The sequence below is a fragment of the Sphaeramia orbicularis genome, chromosome 6 (assembly GCF_902148855.1).
Source record: "Sphaeramia orbicularis chromosome 6, fSphaOr1.1, whole genome shotgun sequence".
In the NCBI taxonomy this organism is placed as follows: Eukaryota; Metazoa; Chordata; class Actinopteri; order Kurtiformes; family Apogonidae; genus Sphaeramia; species Sphaeramia orbicularis.
This window is the reverse complement of record NC_043962.1, coordinates 35,734,665-35,760,120: the sequence shown is the minus strand read 5'-3', so window position 1 is coordinate 35,760,120 and position 25,456 is coordinate 35,734,665. Positions and strand designations below refer to the sequence as shown.

At 36.4% G+C, this 25,456-nt stretch overlaps 2 protein-coding genes across 7 annotated transcripts; both read left to right on the top strand.

The window, feature by feature from the left end:
• Positions 1-1,781: 1,781 nt before the first annotated feature.
• On the top strand, positions 1,782-6,435 carry saal1 (serum amyloid A-like 1). 2 transcript variants are annotated; one of them, XM_030136897.1, is made up of 13 exons: positions 1,782-1,938; positions 2,565-2,707; positions 2,910-3,011; positions 3,090-3,173; positions 3,298-3,377; positions 3,462-3,521; positions 3,618-3,733; positions 3,846-4,008; positions 4,395-4,477; positions 4,588-4,773; positions 5,280-5,431; positions 5,534-5,626; positions 6,044-6,435. In XM_030136897.1, the coding sequence occupies exons 1-13, from the start codon at positions 1,935-1,937 to the stop codon at positions 6,119-6,121; spliced, it is 1,344 nt and encodes a 447-aa protein (XP_029992757.1). In that variant the 5' UTR covers positions 1,782-1,934; the 3' UTR covers positions 6,122-6,435. The 2 variants fall into 2 exon arrangements, with proteins under 2 accessions (XP_029992757.1, XP_029992756.1); XM_030136896.1 differs by having other exon boundaries at positions 2,508-2,707.
• Positions 6,436-18,759: 12,324 nt separating this feature from the next.
• tph1a (tryptophan hydroxylase 1 (tryptophan 5-monooxygenase) a) lies at positions 18,760-24,381 on the top strand. Of its 5 annotated transcripts, none has more exons than XM_030136642.1 (11): positions 18,760-18,951; positions 20,871-20,969; positions 21,116-21,299; positions 21,394-21,494; positions 21,588-21,658; positions 21,748-21,944; positions 22,048-22,183; positions 22,263-22,389; positions 22,485-22,580; positions 22,907-23,040; positions 23,413-24,381. In XM_030136642.1, the coding sequence occupies exons 1-11, from the start codon at positions 18,862-18,864 to the stop codon at positions 23,585-23,587; spliced, it is 1,410 nt and encodes a 469-aa protein (XP_029992502.1). In that variant the 5' UTR covers positions 18,760-18,861; the 3' UTR covers positions 23,588-24,381. The 5 variants fall into 5 exon arrangements, with proteins under 5 accessions (XP_029992502.1, XP_029992498.1, XP_029992500.1 ...); XM_030136638.1 differs by having other exon boundaries at positions 18,761-18,951; positions 20,871-21,005; XM_030136640.1 differs by having other exon boundaries at positions 18,762-18,951; positions 20,871-21,005; positions 21,591-21,658.
• The last annotated feature ends 1,075 nt before the right edge of the window (positions 24,382-25,456 follow it).

The following is a 25,456-nucleotide window of genomic DNA, read 5'->3' as shown; positions in this document are numbered from 1 at the left end:
GCTGCACTTTGTCCTCTTCATGGCTGATTTAAGAAGGGGGAGCTGTTTTCAGCGTTTGCTTATATGAGAACACTGTACTGTTGACAGTCAAAATGCCTCTTCAGTAACAAAGCAAATAGTAGCTTAGATCTATGGTCCTCCATATTTGTTGTTCATGTTCAGTATGGATCATCTGGAATGCTTTGAGGTAGGATGTCGTTAACGCCACTTGAGATACGAGGGGGGGCTGAAAAGTTCATAGCCTGACTAAGAAGGAGTTATTCCACAGCAATGAAACTTGGCATACATTAAATTCAACCTCTCCTGATACAAACTGCATGGCTTCCTTCCAGAAAAACCCACATTGGATAAATAATTTAGGAATTTGAAAAGTAGTACCAGAGACATTTCGTGAACCATCCGTGGCACCGTGGTCTGATCAAATGTCTGCAGAAAAAGGGGTTAGCCCCCAAGCACATTCATGCTGACATGGCTGCTATAGGGGATGATGCTCCAGCTTTATCAAGTGTGCAAACCTGGGAAGCTGAATTCAAGAGGGGTAGGGAGAACGAGGGAGGGGTGAAAAGCAAGCATTTTCATGAAATGTCTGTAGTACTACTTTTCAAAGTCCTAAATTATTTATCCAGTGTGGGTTTATCTGGAAGGAAACCATGCAGTTAGTATCAGGAAAGGTTGAATTTAATGTATGCCAAGTTTCATTGCTGTGCAATAACTCCTTCTTTATCAGGCTATGAACTTTTTAGCCCCCCTTTGAATATCCCACCTCCCAGCACCTTGGAATGCAGCATAATTCTTAGGGGGTAAAAATTGTACGTGACACCTGGACTGCCCAGCATAACAAACCTTCAGCTGGTTTACTCACTGTATTAGACAGCGAGCCGTGCACCCGTGATTTGCACAGTTCATTTTAGAAAAGCAGGGCCAAACAAAAGGTGCCAAATATCTATATACTGTTCTCTTACCTTGTCACGGGTATTTCCATGTCGAAATGCCAGCGGTTGGACTATTAGAGTGTTTCATAACGGGATATTTTTCGGGGACGGGGGCAGGAGGTTCATGATACCGTTGTGCTATGCTCGTCGCTTTTACGCCCGCACACACCTCCTGTTTTTTCACACTGTTCCTCCATTTCTGCCTAATACACTGTGCCAAATAGTATAATGTGAAGAAGAAACTCACCGTATCTTTGTTTGAACAGTTGCTCGTAGATGGTCGGTCACAATAAATGAAGTCCGTCGGCAACCGGCGTCTCATTTTCTCCCTCTTTCTGAGAATAGACAGAGGCAGGACCTTCTCCACAGCCGCCATCTTTGCTGTTGTCTAAAGCTGACCTCTGAACTCGGAAGTGAAACTCTGACCTCTGCACTGCCCTCTAGTGGACGGCTGGTGGCTTACAACCGTGTCAACATAAAGAGAAGCTGAACATGAAAGCACACATGAGAAGTACAGGTACAGTGAAGCTTGACAAAGTTTGAAAAGGATATTACGCACGTAAAGTGAGCATTAATTGGCCTTAATTCCGAGGCTAGAATGTCAAGATTTACTCATTTGGCAGAAATAATGGTAGAATCAATCAACATAATGTTCAACACAATCAATAAAACAGCTACGGGTAGATAAAACTGCATAACTTAACCGATGTCTTGACTTAACCGCTGAAGGTTTTGCGCATTAATATCACTTAACTTCTCTCAAAATTCCCGTTCAGACACACGGACTTTTTTCAAGTCACTCCTCAGTGAGGGTTTTCCAACAACTTGAACGCAGCATTGCTTTCCTTCTGACTGCGCATGCTCGTTAAGTAGACGCACTAATGGAGGCTGTTTGAAATGTTCACCGTAAACTGAGGGGTTTTGTATTTAAAGATTGATTAATGATGCAGTGAAACTACATTTGATTGTTTTTGACTGTTGTCTTCATCGAAAACCTTCATAATGGGTGAGCTGACATGTAACAGATGGATTAATTTGACTGATACTGTAAAAATGATGTTAGCTCTAACAGCTAAATGTACATCTGTTAGCTGAATTGTTTAAGTGTGCATTGATTTATATGTGCGCTAAAGTGTTTACAACTGATATTAATCTTACATCCTTCTTAAAGACTACGATGTAAATTGTAGTCTATGTAAGAATTCGTTCAGAAATTAGAAGGAAACAGCTTCATGACCATAGGTAGACTACACTTGTTTTAGAAAGAAATGTGGCAAGTGTATGTAAATTTAGATATATAGCATTCTTTAAGAATAGATGGAAAAAAAAAGTTTAAGGACAAGTTGGTAATAGGTATTTCTTGTATTGTGAATCATGTATCTGTCTAAGATGCATCATTACATTCCTGCTGTAATCTTTCATAGACAGTATTTCCATAGGATTGTTTATTGATTGTCTTTGTAATATAATTATTTGCAGAACCAGTGCAGCAAAATCTCTTCGCTAAGTGACCTCACTATTTGTATTATACTCTGACATGACCAAACTCTGATCCACATTATTGGTTTCTTCCAGACAACAATAGTGACAGAGTGGATAATGTGGACAATGAGAAATCCTCTTCTTCAAAAGGGACACAGTCTCCCGTTATGGATCGTAACCCATCACCGCCCCCAGACAGTGATGGTGAAGAGGCAGAGGAAGCTCTGGATGCTATAGGAGACACTGTTTATAGCAAGCACTGGCTTTTCAGCACTCTTACCCATCTCATCAATGTAAGAATAATTAATAATTCATGTAAAATCAGAGGCATGCAAAGGTCATTAGAAACTTTGAATGTGGTACATCTTAGAACTTCTCAACTTGGTTTGAAAATGGATGCCTTTTGAAAAAAATATCTTATTACAATTTGTGATTTGTCAATAGGAGTATTCTTACACAGTTACATGTTCTGTAAATGTGTCTTGTGTCTTTCAGATGGTCGCAGAGCATTCAGAAGAGGATTCTGATGGTCAGGTGCAGCTTTCTGATGATGATGAAGAGAATCTGTGCAGAGTCTGGGATATGGCTATGGATAAGGTAGGGGGTCGATACCTGTGACTGTATTTAAACACGTATGTAATTACTAATGACTATCTATTTATTGACTTTGTGTAGGATGTAGCTGCCTTTCTGCAGGAATTCAAAGCCACAGATATCCTTCTTGGAGTGATAGCTAAGTCTCGCTGTCCACGCCTCACAGTGAGTGAAATCTTTTCCATTCAATGCCAAAATGTGCTTTTTGTGTTTTATGTTCTGCTTTCTTTAAGTCTTGATCATTTTCTCATCATGTCAGTATGTTTTTTCTTTCTTCTGATCCTTCTAGGAAATTTGTGTGGGAATCCTCGGGAATATTGCTTGTTTTTCTGACACTTGTCTAACCCTCAGCCAGAATGAAGACTTAGGGTACGTGCAGGTCATTAATCTGATCCAGATATTTTATTTTGTTGAGATTTAATGTTGGAAACGTAACTCTGTTTGTGTCCACAGTGCTGTGCTGTTGCTTCTTCTTGGAGATGCAGATCCACCTACACTTCTGGAAACAAGCAGGTGATGCTTGTATTTTTCATGAATGTGACAGACAGAGAGACAGAGGGACCAGTATTTATCATTTCAAATTTTTTATTTTATTTTTTTCAAATCTAGATTACTGCTGACCTGTGTCTCGCAGAAAGATGCCTGTCCCATTTGGCTTCAACGAATACGACAACGGACAGTTGTGCGCTCCAACCTATGTTTCATCATGTGCAGCTCAACAAACTGTACTTTTATTCATTTTGTTCCATACAATAAAGCCAATTAATTTTGATGCATGAATACATCTGACATAACTGCTTGTCTGCAGTGTAGGTAATTACTTGATGGATGTTTCAGGTGACCTTCTTGAGAAGGTTGGAGAGTTGGTTGAGAAACTGTTTGACCTAGATGAAGAGCTGATGAAAAGCTGGATCACAGCTCAGCCGAGTGAGGAAGATGATGAAGGTGAAACCCATCTGGATATGGCCTCATGCCTATTGGAAGCAGCCAAGCAGCTGAGGTTGGAATCTGGGATTGAAATCTTCCATTCTATCTATCTATCTATCTATCTATCTATCTATCTATCTATCTATCTATCTATCTATCTATCTATCTATCTATCTATCTATCTGTCTGTCTGTCTGTCTGTCTGTCTGTCTGTCTGTCTATCTATCTGTCTGTCTGTCTGTCTGTCTGTCTGTGTATGTATATATGTATGTATCTATCTATCTATCTATCTATCTATCTATCTATCTATCTATCTATCTATCTATCTATCTATCTATCTAGTACTTGATGTATACTGTAGATTTATAGATATTGCTCACTGTGTCTGGAAATGAGATGGACTAAGTCCGATGCCGCACTTGATCAACTGTGTTCACCAGTATTAAACTGTCTTTACAGGTCAGAAAATCCTAACGGTTTAGAGGTTTATCTTCATGCTCTCCAACTCTTCACAACTGTCGATGAGGGCATTGAGATTTTTGGTAAGACCAAATACAGTTTAATGTAGTTGGTGAGTCATTGCACTAGATGAATCCAAAGGCCTGAAGTGAACTTTCTACAGATAAGGCCATGTTTTCTTTGTTTCCTGCAGCTGCTGCCGATGGGCCTGGCAAAGCAGTATGGGACTTCGTTAGTGAAGTTGTGTGTGAGGATCTCTGTCAGTCAAATGATCTTCCAGTTGTCTTACTAGAGCAGAAGGGCGTTTTGGTCCAGACATTTGCTGTTCTGCAGGCTCTTTATAAATGCCAGGATCAGTGGAGCAGCAGAAGTGACACAAGTAAGTTTTCTGACAGCTTCAACCTCCTCTCTCTAAACATAAAGACGGCTGCTTGAACCATTGCCTCCCAGAAACAAAACAATTTCTGTGCAGGACACTATGGAATGGAGAAATGGAGAAGTATATTTTTGAAATTTCCCTGTCTTAACAATATTAAAAAAGGAAAGTGTGGGATAAGTATCTGCTGCACTCAGAGTCCCAGGGTTTTGGCCCAACCCAGTGTGAAACTAAGACCAACTACACCAAGTTGTGAACCCACCAATGACTGTTACATAAACAGTGTATGAAAGCTCTACTGAGAACAGTCTGAAAGTGCTAAATGGAAACGTACAAAAACCCTGAAAAATGTTTATACACTCAAACATTAGTTAAGTTAGTAGTTTTGGACTATTGTCCCTCACAGACTTGGGCTTAAAGCTTTGCCTTTTTTATCCATGCTTCCTATGACAGTGATATCTGGTATTAAGAACTGCTTTTGCAACAGTAATGTGTCTTTTGTTTTAAAGGTTTGCCTCTTATTGCCACTCTTTTGCGAGTGCTTCAGTATCACACTGAGTGTAAAAGATACTGTGAAGCAGATGCAAAAGATGAACAACTCCAGACACTGGCGGAGATCACAGCTGAGTTTCTTGCTGAGATCTGCATTCAGATTCCCAAGGTAAGGGCTGTTTGGTCAGACTGTCTTAGAAGACTTGTTTCATATGTTCCTTATCTCTCTTTAACACCATTGAAGTGTTTGATTCTGTATTGTTTCTCATAGGACACAGTGACTGATTTAATAAAGACAGGACATCTGACAGAGAAGACTTGTGTTACGGCTGCAGGATGGTTGCACACACAGTTTAAGACTTCAGTAAGTGTTTAGACTCTGATTAATGTCGAAAGCTAAATTCACTGAAATGTCTATCAGACATTGATATTTTTACGGATGACGAATCAATTATATGAAGTGAATGATATATTGGCAATTATTTTGATATTTTAAATAATGATAATTTAGAAAGTCAGTTGATACAGTTGTGCTTTTGTCTTGATTAGTTGTTGTGAGGCTAATTAACTATTATCAGTAAAACAGTTTAATCCAATCCAAACCTGCTTTTTCCTTCTCAAATCTATAATTGATCAGCCGGTAGTGCAGACTGATGAAAACCAGTGTGGAATGATTGTTAACCATGTTTCGGCTTTGTGTGGTGGACTGCTGCCTGTGTGTTACCGTCTCCTGTGGAAAATAAAGGTCGTGTTTCCACTTTTCCTTCCTTCTCCTGTGCAGTTTCAGCACCTGCAGTCCGTGTTGTCAGAGGCTGATCCCCAAATGGCAGACGTGGTGAGGAAACAGTTTCCTGTCTGACACGTCCAGCACATCAGCTCTCATCCAGACTATCACGACAGCCCTTTATAGTGGCCTATTCTTCCCTCTAAAGACCCCGCTTTAAGTTGGGATGTTTGGTTTTCCATGGAAAGACCAGCTGAGGGTGGCGCCCTTTCATGAGATCAGGGCAAAATAACAAAGACTGTCTGTGGAGACTATTTTTTGCATTCTTTGTTTTTTATATTGTGAGTCACATTTGACTAAATTCTGTAACATAAATGTTGTTTCTTCCTTATTGTACTACCTGACAATGCTAATTTTCTATGAAATAATAAACAGGCAATTTTTAATGAGTTTGTATTGTCACTGATTGTCTGCAGAGTTTAAAAGAATAAGTAGAATGATCCTTTGAGAGGTCATTCACTGACTAACAACAAAACCTAGACACAGAACACATTCATTATCCTCAGACTTTAAGGGCATTTCACACATTTAATGTTGGATTGGAAGCCTGTAGTTTTTTTTTTTGGTTTTTTTTTATACATATAAGGGTAAAGGTTTTATCATGTTTATACCCTGTATCTGTCAGATATGCACCTAGAAATATTCACTTCAGCAAAAAATTAAATACTTTATTTTTCTTAAACATTAAATGCCTTCATTAGTATGTACAGGTTTTATTAGTTTCCATATTTATTATACACTTTTTTTTTTTTGAGTCTTTTTGAGTCATCTCTTCAAGCATATGAGTAATGGTGCTAATGCTGATGACAACATCAAGTGTTTACCAGAGGGTGACAGTCACTCGCTAAGGACAATAAAATTAGATGAAAGGCCTGAGCCTGGCAACAATAAACTCATTTGGTTTCCAAATGCGGCATTTCACCCACTCATGGAGAAGAGCAGGACAGCCTGCGCACTTTCAGTGAGCTTACGAAGGCTCTGTGAATATAGCAGCTTTTTAATTAAAGCTTGGATTGATATGTAGAACACTCTTTCTAATGGAAATCCTGAGATGGTCAGAGTGTATGCAGGACGGAGATCACCCTATGGGCAAAAAGGCCCTGTCTTTTTAAGCCTGTGTTCTCTAGACATGCACTGAACCCTGACTAGACGTGTACATAGGTAATCGGCGAGTCATGCTCTGTTTGTGTTGTAGGATGAATGATGTACATGCAATCATGCTTGGCCTTTCATGTTTGCTTGTGGACATGCACTTTGCTGGTTGCTCAGTCTTCAGGCCTCTCTCCCAGGCGTGTTATGTCACAGAGATCAGTGTGAAGCCCAGATGTTTTTTGCTGCCCTGCCAAACTTCATTGTCAGTCTGCCGGTCTTCACAGCAGCTTGATATGATCTGACCTAATGCACACAAAGCACCGGGCTGTTCCTTCTGTGTTCTAATAATAATGAGACGTGTCAGGCCGGACTGATGCTGATGCTGGATGTCAGTTGTTTCCTTTCATGTTTACCTCGGCCTACACATCATTACTTGATGTTCTTTTAAATGGCATGACATTTTCTTTAAAAATGAAATTTGCTCTATTTTTAACTCATAATGTTGTGAAAATGCACATATGATGAAGCCGTTATGTAACCGGGAAAGAAAATAACCTTTCTCACGACAGAAATATTTTCATTGAGACTATTTTAGCAACATTGCGTATGTGAGGACCATATTTAGCTAGAAAAACAGCTTTAATCTCCTCAGAATAACAAGTCCTGAATGAATTATCTACACACAAGTTCTACTAGATATTACAATTATGTGTCTGTCTTTAATGTTGTGGATGGCAGTGATGGGACCTATTTAATTAAGTATGTGCAGTAAATCTATTATACATGATTACATTTTTTAGTTTCATAGTAATAATATTAATCTGAAATATAACCAGTTAGAAAAATTACTTGTAATAAAATCCAAAAAGTGTAGTGGAACAGATGTAGAAATCATCAATATACAGAAATGTTCATGTAAAATATTTCATGTGTATCAAAAACATTACATTTGTAGGGCAACAACTGTTTATGAAAGATAAGGCTTGCAGAATCAGTGACATCTTTTAAATAATTTCATAAAACACATTTTTTACAGACTTCTTTTACGTGATATTGTCTCTTTTTAATGTTTGGATATTTAATTTTACCCTGGTTTGGTCAGTCATTTATATTGACATACATGATGTTATGTCTCTGTAATCTCTGCCCTCTCTACTTCAATACATTTAAATTTATTCAGAGTGTCATGTTTTCCTAGTTTGCTGTTCTTATCTCTTTTACTGTGTTGTGCTGTTTTTTCTATGTTTTAGTGTCTTTGCTTGTATCCTGTTTATTTCAACTGTACCCTGCTGTTGTGCCCTTATGGTTTGTCTGTCAAAGCACTTTGTCAACTCACTTTTTAAAGGTGCTATATAAATAAAAATTATTATTATTATTATTATTATTATTATTATTATTATTATTAACAAGGAAATGAGTTTAGCCTTTGGTAGAATGGGATCATGAGACATGAAGCTCAACTGATATTTTTTGTGTCGAGTACATCATGTTTTACAGTAAAAGATGATGTTGTCTAGTCTCGATAAACATTCCACCTGCCTCTGATAAATAATAATGTTAATTTCAATTATATGAATATGTCTAAACTGTGTTTTCTGCTTGACACATGATCAGGGGTGTGAAAAGGGCCTTAGTGCTGACAGAGTCCCTGTTGCTGGGTGGTTTAATGAACAGATGAAGAATGCGTGTGCAGTGTCACATTCTCTGCCGTTTGAATCCCAGCCCAGCCTCTTCACACCAGCAGGATAAGGCATGTTAATAAAGAAACATGATACTATTGGGTGCAATCAAAGCCCCTTCAGCTCATTTCCTGAGTTCCCCGGCTTTCTATCTCATGTCAATAGAATCACAATGAAACTTTCCTCTATGTGATGCTTAAATATCAAAGACACTGACGTTTTTTACTCACTAAAAGTGACGCACTGATGTGAGTACTGAGATACTGGCACCTCATTACCTTTTTTTTTTTTCTTTACTTATGTGTTACAGCTATAAACATGAAACAATGCAATCCCCACTTCCAGAACAACTGAGACATTTACTAAAACACAATTTTAAAAAAAGGGGGAGGGATAACAATTTCTTTCTTTTGACATTTATTTAACCCTCCAGTATCCGGGTGCGTCTTTTAGGCACACTTTGCACTTCATGTTAAAAAACTTCATATTATTTTTCACAATTTAAATAAGGTTAGAATTCAAAAGTTGTTCATTTTTGCATGATCTTTAAAATTCTGGCCACCAACTAAAATGTGTACATTGTAAACAAAAGAAAATTACAAGACCAGCATCTGTCTCCTAAGTGTGCCTAAAACGCACTATTTCTTCCATTTTATATGTATGATTAGGGCTGACTTTGATTTACAAAAATACAATCAAATTAGAGCAGAAAAATAAATCAATATATAATATTTAATAGTTTGATTTATAGGTGTGCCATTTGGGCACACTTGGTGACAGATGCTAGTATTTTTGAACATTTGAACTAGCGCCAAAAATAATAATGCAAATTAACCAGTGTTGGAGTTAATCATTGACATATGCCAGGCTGCGAAAACTAAATAATATGTGATCCACTTTTTATGTAGTATATTGAAAAATAATAATTTTTTGTGTTTTTTGCATCCAAAAAAATGGTTTGTTTACATTACAAAAATGGCATTTAAAGGGTTAAAAAATGTGACAGTTATTGAGTTTTTGGTATTTTTATTTACAGCTTAAGTTGATGAAATAGAAAAAAAGTGTAAAAGAATTAAAAACAAACTGTATGAAAATTTTTTTGACATTATTCCACAAGTGTGCCAAAAAGGCACACTTGGTGCTTAGTAAGGGCCTTGCTGGACGGGATACCAGAGGATTAACTCACAAAAGTATAAAGAAAATGTTCATGTTGTCATTTGATGCTCTGTCAAACATATTTCACATAAGTAGAGATAAAGATTCAGTCATTTAAGAACCAGGGACAGCAACACACAAGACAGTGCATTTATGAGTGGATAAAAGAACAGGTGTATATGATAAATGTGTTAAAACACAATAAAATGTTGTTTATTTTATTTTATTTAACCTTTATTTACCCAGGCAAACAGTTAAGAACAGATTCTTATTTACAAATGCAGCCTGATCAAAGAACAATGTGTCCTTGCTTAAAGGGCTGTAAAATAAGACTATTTTATTGCCTCATAGCATAAAATGCCCAAGTCATATTTTTGTGATATCTACACAGCTTTACTCTCCTTACACTGCTGCTTTGTTTTTCATCATTGGCTATGAACTGAAAAAAATAGGACTTAGGCAATTATGCTGTGAGGCTAACAACAATATATGAAAAGGGAAATAAGATGCAGTATCATGAAATCTGTCATATGATCAAGAGGAATAAGTTCATCGATTGAAACTTCACAGTATGATTTGCTTGAGATGAATTTTGCTGATAAAATATTTGTTTGATTGATTGATATCTTTATTTCGATCACGTAAATGACAATTTAAAGAAAATGCAAATAAATGCTAATAAATTATAATTAAGAGAATGAGAACAAAACAAAACAGTAACTTATAACTGCAAAGTCTTAATCCTCAAAATGTACATAAACTGTTTATAAATTTACATAATTGTTAAATAAATTGAAATGTTTTTCAGAATTATCTGTGAAACAAAAGTTGCTCAGTGTCTACAAGATGGTCAGAACATTATTTTGTACCAAAATTTAATGCATTGGTTGTCATGATAAAAAAAAAAAAAAAAACACAACTTGTCATCTTTATTTATATGTAACAATAGGTGTTGGCAGACAGAATGATCACACCTGCTATAAGATGCATCCTTAAAGCGTTCCATAATAATTGTGCAGTACTTTGAATGACCCTCACAGATACCTTTAGACTGTTTTTTTAATCTCTATTATATTTGTACCTGGTGTATGATGTTTCTATTTTAACATGGCAGGTGTTTATGGGGCGGCTCTATCCTGTTCCGTCCTTGTGCACACTGACGCCTGTCACCAAGTGGCATATGGTGGTGTTTGTTCTGCAATGAAAGAATTGGAGCTAATTAAAGAGACGTGGTCCTGCTGCAGGAAGTGTGCGTAAGCAGGCCATTCACTGTTCTGATTAGTTAGTTGTTCAAACAAGGCTCAGGATCAGGTGAAAGACTGGAATACTATTGATGAGGAGCTTCGAGAAGACCTTGGCTTCTCTGTGGAAATTTAAATAACACCAGGATTATCCCCATCGGAGGTGAAAAGGCCTTGTGAACATCCTACTCAAAAAATTATTTTTTAAAAATGTAAAATTAAAATACACCTACTTTTGGACCAAAGCTTTTCTAAAAAAAATTCTAAAAATGTACTACAAACTCATGTAGATTCAATGCAATAATTAAATTACAACACTTCACTTAATTCATTCATTAATGCATTCATTTTTGTTCAGTGTTGTTCAATTTTACACTTACAGATCATTACCATTAGTGATTTTTTAAATACAAAATACATTACATCACATACAGACCAACACTGCTTAAGAATAAGTCACAACATCTCAGTCTATTGCGAAATAAAAAAAAAAAGATGTAGTGTAAAAAAATAGAACAATAAGTAAAAAAAATATACTTAAAAGATCAAAAGTGCCTAAATGGTCTGTTTTGGAATAATACATATTACTAGATTATAATTACTGATGTATTAACTTGGTGACCTTTAATATCACAGCTGGTGATGGTTGAATTCATTTTGATATTGTTGCTTAATTTATAATATTTCATCATTTATTGGTTGATCTTGGTTTAAATTAATAATCTTACAAATCCACTGCAATGATGAAATTGCAATGCATTGATGTGCAATGCTTCATACTGTAATTTTTGCGAGATATATATCATTTTATATACCATTTGTATGCTTTTCTGTTTTCTTTCTGTCTGTTTCCTGTGCTGTTCAGTGGCTGGATGGAGAAAAATGTACTTATCCAGAAAGTTTTTCAACATTTCTTTGGTTATAGTATAATGTGTATGCATTGAACTTAAAGACAACACAAGTGAAATATGTCTGAACATGAAACTGAGTCCATTCAAATGAAACAATGACTTCAAAAAACAACGTCCAAATGCAATAGGAAAACAGAGCACAACTGGTATTTCTGCCCAAAATTCCCAGTCAGAACTGGAGTGGTTTTAAGTGCTGTTATGATCTAATGCCCATGATGGGCAGTTTTCTTAGTACCTGGGGTGAGATTAGCCTCACAGACAGACACTACGAGTAAATCCCTCTGATTAAACTTAACAGAACTGGGACAGACCGACCACAGAGCAGCTCTCATACATTCACACGTGTGTCTACTTCACAAGACGACAAATGACACACACACAGGACTTTTTTTTTTTAATTACAATAAGATATTTGATTTTTTTAATTATATGTGAGTATTAGTCAGACAACACTTGAACATGGCTGGTCACCTCAAGAGTAGGCTGTTTCAGTAATGAGATGAGTGAATGTGACGAGTGGCCTCTCATTATCTCACTGCAGTGAAGTGCCTCATCAGGACCAACAAGAAATCAATACTGAATGTGAATGGGTTCAGGTTTTTGCATTCAAGGAACATACACTACAAACAAAAAGTTAAGGATATTTCTTTTTTTTTTTGTCATTTTGCCATTTGTAAATAAAACTATTCAAAAAATGTTTGGGAAGGAATGCTTCTTGGACCAAAAAAAAAGTTTGTTCGAGGTGCTCTTTGGAAAAAGGGATTCAAAAAGTATTTATCACACTGGAAGAAGAATCCAAGGCACTCTCTTTCAACATTAAAATGCCTTTATTATCATGGCATGGTCATATCTAGACCTAAAAAACTTCAACGCGTTTCGGCTTCAAGCCTTCATCAGGAAGTAGATAAATAAAACTATGTCTGGTCATTAAAAAAAATGTGTTTCAATTCAATTCACAAACAAAAAAGTAAAAAGCGCTGCGCAAAAATCCCAACTGAAAAAAATAGCCCAAAAATTAAAAATATCCTTAACTTTTTGTTTGTAGTGTAGTGTAAAGTCTAGCCCAAACATGAAATTTAAGAAGGTTAGAAGAGAAGTAGAAGCATTTCAGAGATGACTGAATATAAGGATATTTAGTACAACATGTATTTGACCCATATAGACCCAGTGCTACTTTTGTGGTCGTTCCCGAATGAATTTTTCTCTCTATTTCACCTTTCTCAAGTGATTTTTCACCATTTATTACCTCCGCCAAGTGTAACAGCAGAGGTTATGTTTTCATAGGGATTTGTCTGTCTGTTTGCCTGTCTGTTTGTCTGTTAGCAAGATAACTCAACATGTTTTGGATGGATTTTCATGAAATTTTCAGTAAATGTTGATACTGGCACAAGGAACAAATGCTAAAATTTTGGTGGTGATGGGGAGGGGGGGCTGATCTGCCTTGGTAGAGGTCTGCGCTCTCCGAGCGCTTTTCTAGTTATAATATTATCCTCTGTATTTAGCATTTTTCAGTGTAAATCATATATGTTTCCCTGTATTTTAACCCTTTCATGCATAGCGGTCACTACAGTAGACAGCTATTCTACTGCTGTTCTCTTGTATATTCATGAGTTTTGTTGTTTTAGTTCCATATCAGCCAACACAGTGGACACTTATGCACCATCCCATACACTGACATTCATAGCATTACTGTAACTTTGCTGTTTTTGATAAACCTGATCTGCAGAAACGTGTTTGAATGTAAATCTATTGCTAATTGTTATTAGACTGTAATTAATAGTTTTCTTAACCAAAAATATTTTTTTTGCACATTATCTCCATGAAGTGAGTAATAACTAGTATTAGTGTATGTTAAAATATGAGAAAACATCAGATTAGCAACATTAAAAATATTTTTATTTCATAGTTTTCACACAGTATATCACTTGTGTATTGTGTTTTAAATACGTATTTCTTTGCTTCAAAAATTAAACACATGGTGTCCAGATGAGTGGACATTTTTAAACTCCATGAAAAAAAAGGTTCATTAAAATATTTCAATCGCATTTTTTTTTCATGCCTAAAAAGGAATAAAAAAATCTTGACTAAGGTTCTTATAACTCTTGCATGAAAGGGTTAATGCAGCGTTTTATATGTATGTTCTTATCAGATTTTGTTTTGGGTTTTTTTGTGTTTCTCTTCTTTATAACACACATACAGGGCTTTACATTACATTTGTAAAGAACATTGTAATGGTAAAGTGCATCTTCAGCTGCGTGGTGGCGAACAGTCCTGCTTGCCTACCATGTCCTTGTTGTTGCTTTGTCTCTGTTCTTATCAGTTTTAAGTTTGTTTTAAGTACTGACTTTTATTGTGTTTATGTATATTTTTAGTGTGGATGTATGGCTGTGATTTCCATTTTGTGTACCTTTTGCTGCTGCTGCTGCTGTCATGGCCAGGACACTCTTGAAAAAGACATTTTTAATCTCACTGAGCTTTTTTTTCTGGTTAAATAAAGGTTATAATAAATAATAATATTTCATTTACTGATCATGTAGATATTTATAAAAGCTCAAATAAAATTCCAAGAATATCATAACAAAACAGAGAAAAAATTGAAGAAAGTGACTTTTTCGACAAAATATGTCATTAATGAATGATAAAAACAAGTGTGCCCATCCACTGTTATTTATCAGTCTACATGGGTTTTTCTGGTGAATCAGTGAATCAATGTTGCAGAACATAATAGTATTTTCGCATTCACTACGGAGCCTCTGAACATCCAAATGGTTCATATCTGATGACCATGGAAAGATGACAAACAGTATTTTACACCAATTATTTACATGTATTGATAGGATTAATGGGTCAGCAGGTATCAAACAGTTTAGATCAGTAGATGGTTTTGGTCGCTTTTAGCTGTTTGGGTCTTTATGGGCTAAACCTCAAAGACCTAAACAAGCATCTACTGATCTAAAATGTGTAATAACTGTTGAATCATATCAGTACGTGTAAATTTAGATAAAATGCTTTTTCTCAGCTTTTCATCATCATCAGATACGACCCATTTGGAGGCAACAGTGATTCACCTTTAAAATCCACGTAGTTTGACAAATGCCAGTGGTTTTCGTGTTCAGTTAATGACATATTTTGCTGAAAAAGGTCCATTTTACTCTGAGCTTTTATCAACATCTACATGATCAATTCATTAAATCTAGGGAAAATACCTGCTATTGTAAAAAGCAAAAAACAAAAAGGATAGTATTTCAATAAACTGTGATAAATGATTGGAGTCATTTAGAAATCACCGCAAAAGCAGTCCAAGGTTTTTAAGGGTTAAACTTCTTCTGCCATGCATCATGTGTAATATGTGTAGTAGCAACAGTGGGATATTTAAATATATAATCATTTGTAATAGCAACAATGGGATATTTAAATATATAATCATGTGTAATAGCAACAATGGGATATTTATAATATAATCAGATGCAAACCTTAATCATTTTTTTGTTTGGTGGCTGCTTTGGTTCCCCTGTTTTTGTCTGTTTGTGTACACTATGTGTTGTTGCTTGTTTTTCTTTTTGTATGTCTTAGTTCAGTTTTGGTATTATATTATCTGTAAGGTGTTTTTTTTTTTCACCTGCCAATGGGACTTGAGATGGAAATTAGCCGTATGGTTATAATCTCTTGTATTTACATGTAAATGTTCATTAATACGAACTGTTCTGTTTTAAAAATAAATGAATCATTCATTCATTCATTCATTCATTCATTCATACCACAGTGAGTTGTGTTACTGTGCTGTCTGACTTTTGTCACCGTACTCTATGGCTTAAACCATCTCAAAGCTCCTCTCTGCTGAATGAATGCCAGACAGAACATGAGCCATGTCACGTTGTTACGAACCATTTAAACATACTTAGTAGTAATGAAGACAATATTAGGATTGGTGTAGACACATATCAGCAAAATAAATCACATTTTGTACAGAGTGAATCTAAACCTTTGACGTTAAATGAAGGAGATCTGGTCCAGGAGCTGTCAAGACTCCAGGAGATCAAATGACCAGAGCATCTGCTGTATAAATGTGACGTGTGTGAAAAATAATTTGTAAGTAGATTTGCTTTCTGGTGTTTGTAAGAGTACACCTCTGTGTTTGGGTTCATGGGAGCTGTTAATTACCTGAACCTTGAACAATACAGAGGCAGCTGTCTTTGTCCTGTTCCACTAAAAGAAAATCACAATACATATTAAAGAACATATTTTCAGTTTTTTCCACGTATTAGTCAGAGGTTTGCCAGATCTCACATGTCCATTATAGTTTCCGTTGCTCTTTGGGCCTCTTGAGAAACAACCATTTCAAAGAATTCTGACGTATTGTTGTGTCAGTGGATAAATAAAGAACAAAAGGGACATGGTGTCTGTGAAAAGTCCCTTTATCAGGTTTACACTGGGTGAGCTCAGGGTTAATTAGCATCTTAGTGTTTTACTGTGTCAGAATAACAGATTATCTATGGGGGCTTTTTGACAAATGTTATTTTCCTTCCAACAACAAGAGCAGCTGCCTATTTTGATAACTTTTGTATTTTACATTTCCCGCTAACATGAAGTATTTTTGTATTTTTCATTCACTATATTTAGTAGCAGGGAATGTATAAAGTGTTTGCACACTGAAACAGAAATGCTTGCCTTCTGTGTCTGGAAATAATAAGAAGATTAGACTGCTAACCAGAAATGATCGCTCATGCTTTGCTGATCTCAAGGGAGATTTCTGTTGCTGTAAACTTTATGAGCAATAAACACTGGTCCATACAGTCACTAGTGAAGGAGCTTGTGGTGTGTTTTAATAGAGAACCACAACAGGTAGGACACCCACATCATTCAAGGTAAATGGTAAAGGATTCAGTGGTTTCTTAGTGATAGATTGGTCTTTGCTTAATCTCTATTCAAGACAACATAAGAACTGATCTGGATTCAGTTCCTGACAAGAGGAAGTGTCCTTCACTGCCTCTCTGGTTGTGTAAAGCATCTCCCTGTCACGAGTGACATCAACCAGGACCACCTGAGACCAACAGCATGCGTATTTGCCACATGTATGACTACATCAGATCTGTGGGAAGCCAAAAGCAGCAGCTAATAAAAGAAAGACCCCCGCTCTATTCATGAGTTGATAAAAACTTTAAAATACTAGTGTTATGTGCAATGTAATGAGGGCTGTTTAGTTCATCGTTCACACACTGTAAAAAAAATCCTGTTGTTTTTAGTGGAAAAAAACTGGCAGCTGTGGTTTCCAGAACAATACTGTAAAAAACACATCCAGCTGTAAACATATTTACAGAGTAACATGTAGATTTAACATTTTAAACATGTAGATTTAACATTTTAAACATGTAGATTTAACACTGGATTTAAATGATGAATTGACTGCACTTATTGAGCACATTTTCTCCACCTTCATGGTGTCTAAAGCTCTTTCCAAAACCACCAGGTCCAACTGGGAGTAGTTTAGGGTTCAGTGTCTTCCATGGACACTTGGACATATGGACAGTTGGAGCCAGGATTTGAACCACCAACCCTTTGGTTATTGGATGAGCCGCTCTACCAACTCTACCAACCCATTGATTTACAAATTTAAAATGTTACATTGTTAAATGTTTACTTTTTTAAATAACCTTTTCATTTAAAAAAAAAAAAAAAAAAAAAAAAAAAAAGCAAATAGGCCGTTATTTCAGCATTATGGTCTTGCAATTTAAACGGCACCACATTGTTTTTCAATTTACAGTTTTATTTTCTAAAAACAATAGAAATACATCATTTCTACATACAAATCTGGTTTTGTTCACATACTCTTCCTGTAAGAACTCCAGCTATATTTGATTTAATCGTTAACATAAAAATCTTTTCAAATAAACAACTTTGCATTGTCTTGTCACTTACAGTTTTTTTCATCTTGCAATTTTACAACTTTTTGGTGTTAATTCTACAGTCATTTTTTACAGTGCATCTCTTGATTCTACTTGCAAAAGACTCTGGGCCCTTTCACTGATTGTCCTGATCTTATTAAATGGCTCATGGTGTTAAAGAAAAGGAAACATGCAGATTATGTGCACGAGAACCCAGAGGTGCTTACTGTGCACGGGGATGGATTTTGAAAGGGGGGCATGTTTGGATCACTGTACAATGAAGGTAGGTGGGCTATATGTAAATCCTCTTAAAGCCTGACCTTTTCTGAGTGTCAACAAACCAAAAGAATAAACAGCTTGTGTAAAGGCCTCAAAGTGATTGACCTGTCTGAATCCAAAATGTGTGTAATCAATACATTCACATTTTATTTTTTTTCTTTGGTGTTTTAGATTATAGTTTATAAGCAGGAAATTATTACTCTTTTGATTTAGGCTGTCTTATGTATTTTCAGACAGATTTAAGAATTAATCTCCAAAACCCTGTTTGATCAGGCATTTTATGACCTCACCAAATCCTAATTTGTGATTGATCTCATTAAAGGACCCCGCTGTTTCAGGCCTTGAGGTGAAATAAAAGATACCACTTCCCTCATGACGTGCGCGATGCTGCTCTTTTTCCATTTGCTGTTGAGGGCCAGATTATTTCTACCCGGAGCCCCCTCCTCTTTGTCGCTGTGGTTAAATAGCAAAGCACGTCGCATCTCGGGGTAGACAACCTGTATTATATAGCGGAGGTTATTTAGATAATCCACCTGTTGGAACCTAATAAATAGAGGAAAACTGCAGCACTTCAACATGTATTCAAACAAACTCGAAGGACCACGGAGGGGCAGGTCTTTTGACTCCATGAATATTGGCTTTGAGGAAAAACTACTAAACAATGAGGTAAGAACTTCTTCTAAAAAGTAAGCTTTAGACTGATATTAGCAGATCTGATATTTTCAAAACTTTTCCTCCGCTCCATTGGTTAGTGCGTCATGATGGCTTTAATTTAAGAAGTAAAAACTTTTTTTTTTTTTTTTTTTTTTTTTCCTTAGTCAACTTAATGAATAAGCCTTCACTTAGTCGTCATGGCAGATTAATATAAGCCTTTTTCTGGTAATATAATTTACGTCAAAGGGTTAAGAGGGTTAAAGTAGACATGTACTATATCATTATCATTTTATAGAGCAAAATACATATTACAGTGTACAGTGCAGTGTTAGTCCCGCACTGATTTTTATGATAAACGACCAAACAGATGAGATAAATCAATCTAGCTGCAATGGGTGTGATGTTTCCCCCCTCCCCCTAAAGAAGCAGCACAGAATCTGCAAGGGATGAAAAAGAAAAAGAGACAGAAGAGGTGCACAACCATGTCAAATATTAATGTCTGACTACAAAGAAAGAGTAGGTGCAGCAATTGCGTCTTCATTTTGAGGTTAAGAAATAACAGAAAACCAACAAAGACACCATAAATAATGAAAAATAAAAATCCAGAATGCAGTTTGTGACCTTCACCTAAAATCAACCCAAACAAAGTACAGTTAAAGCAAATAAAACATAAAATTCCCCGCTGACACGAAAAGGAAAATAAGTGAACACAGACAAAGGTGAGTAGACTGGACTGAAACTACAGCAGGATTTCAGTTATTTTTGTTTATTTATGTTTTGTTTTACCAATAAATCCATGCTGGTATTAAAATAACTTCACCTTGTATTGGCTCCATTTAAAAAAGATGAACATACCAGAGGATTTAGGGGGCCCTTAGAGCTCCTTTTTGGCCTCATATATGCGCGCTGCTGTGATTAAAAGCTGTCTAGTGTCTGGTTCGATGTGCTGGGAGCTAATAATAGGCTTCCCTGCTGTCTAAATGAGATTGGTGTAAGGCGATTCTTTGAGACAGAGACAAGTTCACCGTCGTTAAACCGAGACGCAAAGACTTGACCCGGGGAGCGTCCTGATCCAGTTTTCATGCACTAATGCTTTCAGGGATACTACCGACAAGAGTCCACAGAAAACTGGTCTTCCGCGGTGTCTACACAATGCTTGAAGGGCGGAATATGGTAGGGGCTGACTGAACTGAAATGGGTTGATTCTTCTAACCCTTATGAAGACACTTGAACTGAACTGAATAGAAATAAACGTAGAGAGAAGATCCAAATGACATGTGAAATAAGCATGATTCTGCATCGGATTGGATTCTGTTTAGGTGAACGCCAGCCTCTGCAGTAATGGAAAACAGATTATTGTTTCTGTGATGTTGGCATGTTTCAGTCCTAATTGAATGTGATGTAGGATTATATTCATTTTCCCCTGGCGTGTGCACGAGTGGCACCACAAGGAGAAAACGTGAGGCTGCTGTCCAAGGTGCTGAAATGGACAACTGGGGTTCATACACATCAGACCTGTGTGTGATTTATAGATCTATCAAATCTGCAGAAATAACATATCATGATATTGTAAGCTATTGTAATATATCACCTGATACATTTATTTTGCCAGAATGCATAGAAAGAAAACCTTTTTTTTTTCTTTCTCAGCTATAAAAATGTTGAGCCACTTGTGTGTGTGACTCTTAGCTGCTGGTTGTTGGAAGTGAAGCGTGTTCATAAGATAAGATGTTCTTAAGTGATTAGAAAGTGGTGCATTCGCGTCATTGCCTGCCCTGAGCCACTGTTCAATCGAGTGTGAAACTTCAAATGCACCCATACTATTCGTGGTTAACTGTGAGAACCAGATTTGCACTGCTTTGCATGTGTTTTTAATTTGTATGAAGTCATGACAAGTATGAATATGTTCTTTTCCGTGATATTATTTTCAGATAAACAAATCAACTTTCACAAAAATCGAGGAGAACACTGAAAAGAAAAATACATCAGAGAAAGAACGAGCGACAATAATCTTCTCCCTGAAGAATGAAGTAGGTGGACTTGTAAAGGCGCTCAAACTCTTCCAAGTATGACATTTTCTTCACAATGTGTATCTATCCCTCAGTACCACTGGTATAAATACAGAAACGAGTATCACCATACAGATGATAATGATGAGAAATTTTTGTTTTTGCAGGAAAACCATGTCAACCTTGTACACATAGAGTCTAGAAAATCCAAAAGACGCAACTCTGAGTTTGAAATATTTGTGGACTGCGACAGCAACCATGAAAAACTGAATGAAATCATCCAGCTGCTGCGGAAGCATGTGAACGTGGTGGATATGGAGCCTCCAGATAACTCCTGTCTACTTGAGGAAGGTAAAACATTGAATTAGACAATAGGGACTGTTCTGCAACTAGCTATCAGACTTAGTTAGGAATGAAGAAAAATGACTGTCTTCTCTCTTTTCAGAAATGTATAACGTACCATGGTTCCCAAAGAAAATTTCAGACTTGGACAAGTGTGCTAACAGAGTCCTGATGTATGGCTCTGAGTTGGATGCTGACCATCCGGTATGTAAACTCATATCATTCTGCTGGTTTACTGTCAAACGCAAACCCCCCTCATTTAAAAGCATCTTCAATACCTCTGTATGTTCGTCTCATCAGGGTTTCAAGGACAACGTGTACCGAAAGAGGAGAAAGTACTTTGCTGATCTTGCCATGGCCTATAAACAGTGAGTTCCTGTGTAGTTCTATTGTTCATTTTAATATCTGTTAATAATATTTGTCTGATACTAAGAGAAATCTGTCTTGTTTTTGCCAGTGGGGATCCCATCCCCCGTATAGAATTCACAGAGGAGGAAGTGAAGACATGGGGTGTGGTGTACAGGGAGCTTAACAAGTTGTACCCGTCCCACGCCTGCCGAGAATACTTGAAGAATTTGCCACTTCTGTCCAAATACTGTGAATGTCGGGAGGACAACATCCCTCAGTTGGAGGACGTCTCACGCTTTCTCAAGGGTAGATTTAATTTTCATACTAAATTTGTTTCTGTTCACCAGAGGTTTCATCGGATCACACTGTAAAGTTTGATCACTCATGTTCAATTCTCTTATCCTCTCAGAACGTACTGGATTCACCATCAGGCCTGTGGCAGGTTATCTGTCTCCCCGGGACTTCCTTGCTGGTTTAGCCTTCCGTGTTTTCCACTGTACCCAGTATGTGCGGCACAGCTCTGACCCCTTATACACCCCAGAGCCGTAAGTCATAAACAACACCCTTCTATCTGTGTTCATATAGATACACAAACTCTAACATTAACTGTGTTTCATCATCTAGGGACACATGCCATGAGCTGCTGGGTCATGTCCCACTGTTAGCAGAGCCCAGCTTTGCTCAGTTTTCTCAGGAGATCGGTCTTGCTTCACTTGGGGCGTCAGATGATTCAGTTCAGAAATTGGCCACAGTAAGTGACACCATTTTAAATATACTGAATCAAATAAAAGTCAACTAAAAAGTCCCAGATTATTAAAACTCATCAATTGTTTTCATTTCTTTCAGTGTTACTTCTTTACGGTGGAGTTTGGCCTATGCAAACAAGAAGGGCAGCTGCGAGCGTATGGAGCAGGTCTGCTGTCATCAATCAGTGAACTTAAGGTAATTACAGTTTAACTAAAATACTCCTCACAGTCACTCACTATTAAATACAATGTTGCCCATGAAGTTGGATTTTTTTTTAACTTCTTCTCATGAAATGATTTGATATTCCTGGTAGATAAAGTGTAACTGGGATCACTGCACCAGATCAAAGGTGATTACTGATGTGTATAAATAGGTCTGAAAACTAAATTATTCTATCTTTATGGGCTACAGTGTATTTTGTCTCTTCACAGAATACAAAAAACACTCCTCTATTCTGCTAAAAACAGCTTTTACATCCAAGTACATTTCAATGATGGAAAAAAAATGTGTCTCTCTTGCAGCATGCACTGTCTGGCAATGCAAGGATAATGCCTTTCGACCCCAAAGTTACATCCAAACAGGAATGCATCATCACAACATTTCAGGATGTCTACTTTGTGTCAGACAGCTTTGAGGAGGCCAAAGTCAAGATGAGGTGAGCCCAGTCTGTTCCGCTAATATCTTTCAGATAATCATTTAAAATAAATATTACAGTCTGCATGATGATTTATCATTACACTGTAAATATACAGAAAAGAATAATAGACAAGAATGCCTTTATTCTCATTATACATATGTACAATGAAATTAAAAGAGACAACTCTCTAGTGGTGCGTAGTGCAAAATGGTTGAAAAGACAAGAAAAATGTAAATATATATACAGAATAAAAACAAGCATGTCAACCAACCAAGAAACAGTAGAGATAAATATATATTGCACTTTGACCCTGGCTGGACACTAAGAATATATGTTAAATATATCCTTATTCTACCACATGTTAATAGAATGTTTATCTGTTTGTTTCAGGGAGTTTGCCAAGACCATCAAGCGCCCCTTCACAGTCCGGTACAACCCTTACACCCAGAGTGTGGACGTGCTTAAAGACACTCCCAGCATCAACAGTGTCGTGGAAGAGCTTCGACATGAGCTTGACATCGTCGGTGATGCGCTCAGTCGGCTCAACAAGCAGCTGGGTGTCTGACTTTCCACAGAAAAACATTTCACCTGAAGTCTAGCACTGCTTGTGTGTCGTCCCCCAGCTCTAGAAATCCTGCTTTTAGGTCACCCTTTGTCAGTACAACGAATGTGCCCTGCTTTCAGAGGAATGCTTTGTTGTCCCTACTGCATGATACGTGGCTTTTACAATTAACCCATTATGGCGAATTATGTTCAGCCACTGATATCATTAATTTGCACAAACCTGAACAGCTGCTTAATCCAAGACACTGGTTTTCTTCAGTTGTCTGAATTGGTTTCACTGCAGAGATTCCATGTGCTTTAATGGTACTTCAGTATCTTTTTAAAGCATTTCCTGCTGTTACAAACATACATGTTGTCTCCTCTTCTTATTGTTAACTTTTCTGTTGTATATGATCATGTGAAATATTTTTGTAATTCATTTCATTATTATTCTTCACATTTAATCTTCCTCACCTCAGTGATATGTATAAAAAATATATGTTGTTTGTATTCTTTTGGTGTATGTATCATATTACTTTTTGTGTGCTGCTGATGGAAAGTATGAAGGTTAAAAAGTGGTTGTATAAGAATGGTTTCATGACTGATAACAATAAATTTGTCTCATGTATCCTGATCTAATTTAATTTAATGTGATTATTTAAATACCTAATATTGAAGTGATTATTCAGTACATTGTAGTACTCCTGAAATTAAAACAATATTTTTCTACTGTAAAGAAAATATAAATATAAGGAGTAGACTATGTATCAATCTAAGAAAAAGAATATACAAAATAAAATGTTTATTGTGTCTTCACATTGTGTTAGTTGTGTCATGTTGGTGTATTATTGTTAGGTGTCCCTACAGTTGTGATTTATCGATGACACTGTAGGAAAGGACACAGTCACATGGAACACATGATGATTATACTCATGAAATCTCATGTTAATGCATCCATTTCACCATCACATTTAATTATAAAAAAAAAAAAAAAAAAAAAATCCACATTTGTGTGTATTTGTGATCCATAGTTTTCCAGGCAATTAAACCTATTGTTACTGTAACTTACAGTATATAACTAATTAAACAAGGTTGCTATGTTACATTCATTTTATTTATTAATTCTAAATGATGTTTACTGAACTTCACAATCATATTGGACCTATTTGCATTGGTAACAGGTGCATCCATTACGTCCTTATGAGTGTCTTTTTATAGATTGTAAGTTGATCCAGTTCTTGAAGTAGTTAGAATATTTACATATCAAGTAGAATTTTCCATTTTAGGTTTTTCTACTTGTCACTCTCCAGATTTTTCATACCCTTCATGTCAAGTGAAAACAATCTCTAAATGTTTTCACTTTAATGTTTGTGATTACATTAAGAATAAAATGTTTCTTTATGGATTGGCATTGAAATGTTCTTCCCTCTAAAGATAAATAAACTTCAAAATCTCCCTCTTGGATTTACTGGAAAGTGCTTTATCAAAAACTGAAAACAGGCTTTTTACCCCTTCATTTTTTTTTTTAGATGTATGTGGATCTCATTAGACAGTAATGTTGCAAACATTGCATACAATAAAATAGAATGTAACACATTTCTGAGGATTAAATTAGTAAAAAGAATAGTCAAAATGAACTCAACCTAAAACATGCACAACAATAAAATGCATACATGAATTCAATAGTGATAATAATCCAAAAGTATCATATACTACAGTTAAATACTTACAGGAACCTTTTGACAGTACAGTAAGTACTGTCTGGTACAGTTTCATACTGTCTTCCACATATAATTACTGTAGATAATTCATTTATCAAGACAGGGGTGGTTGTTCATTTACAAGCTTTACTAGTTTCAGCTGCTTCCTGTACAGTAAGTACTTTTAACCC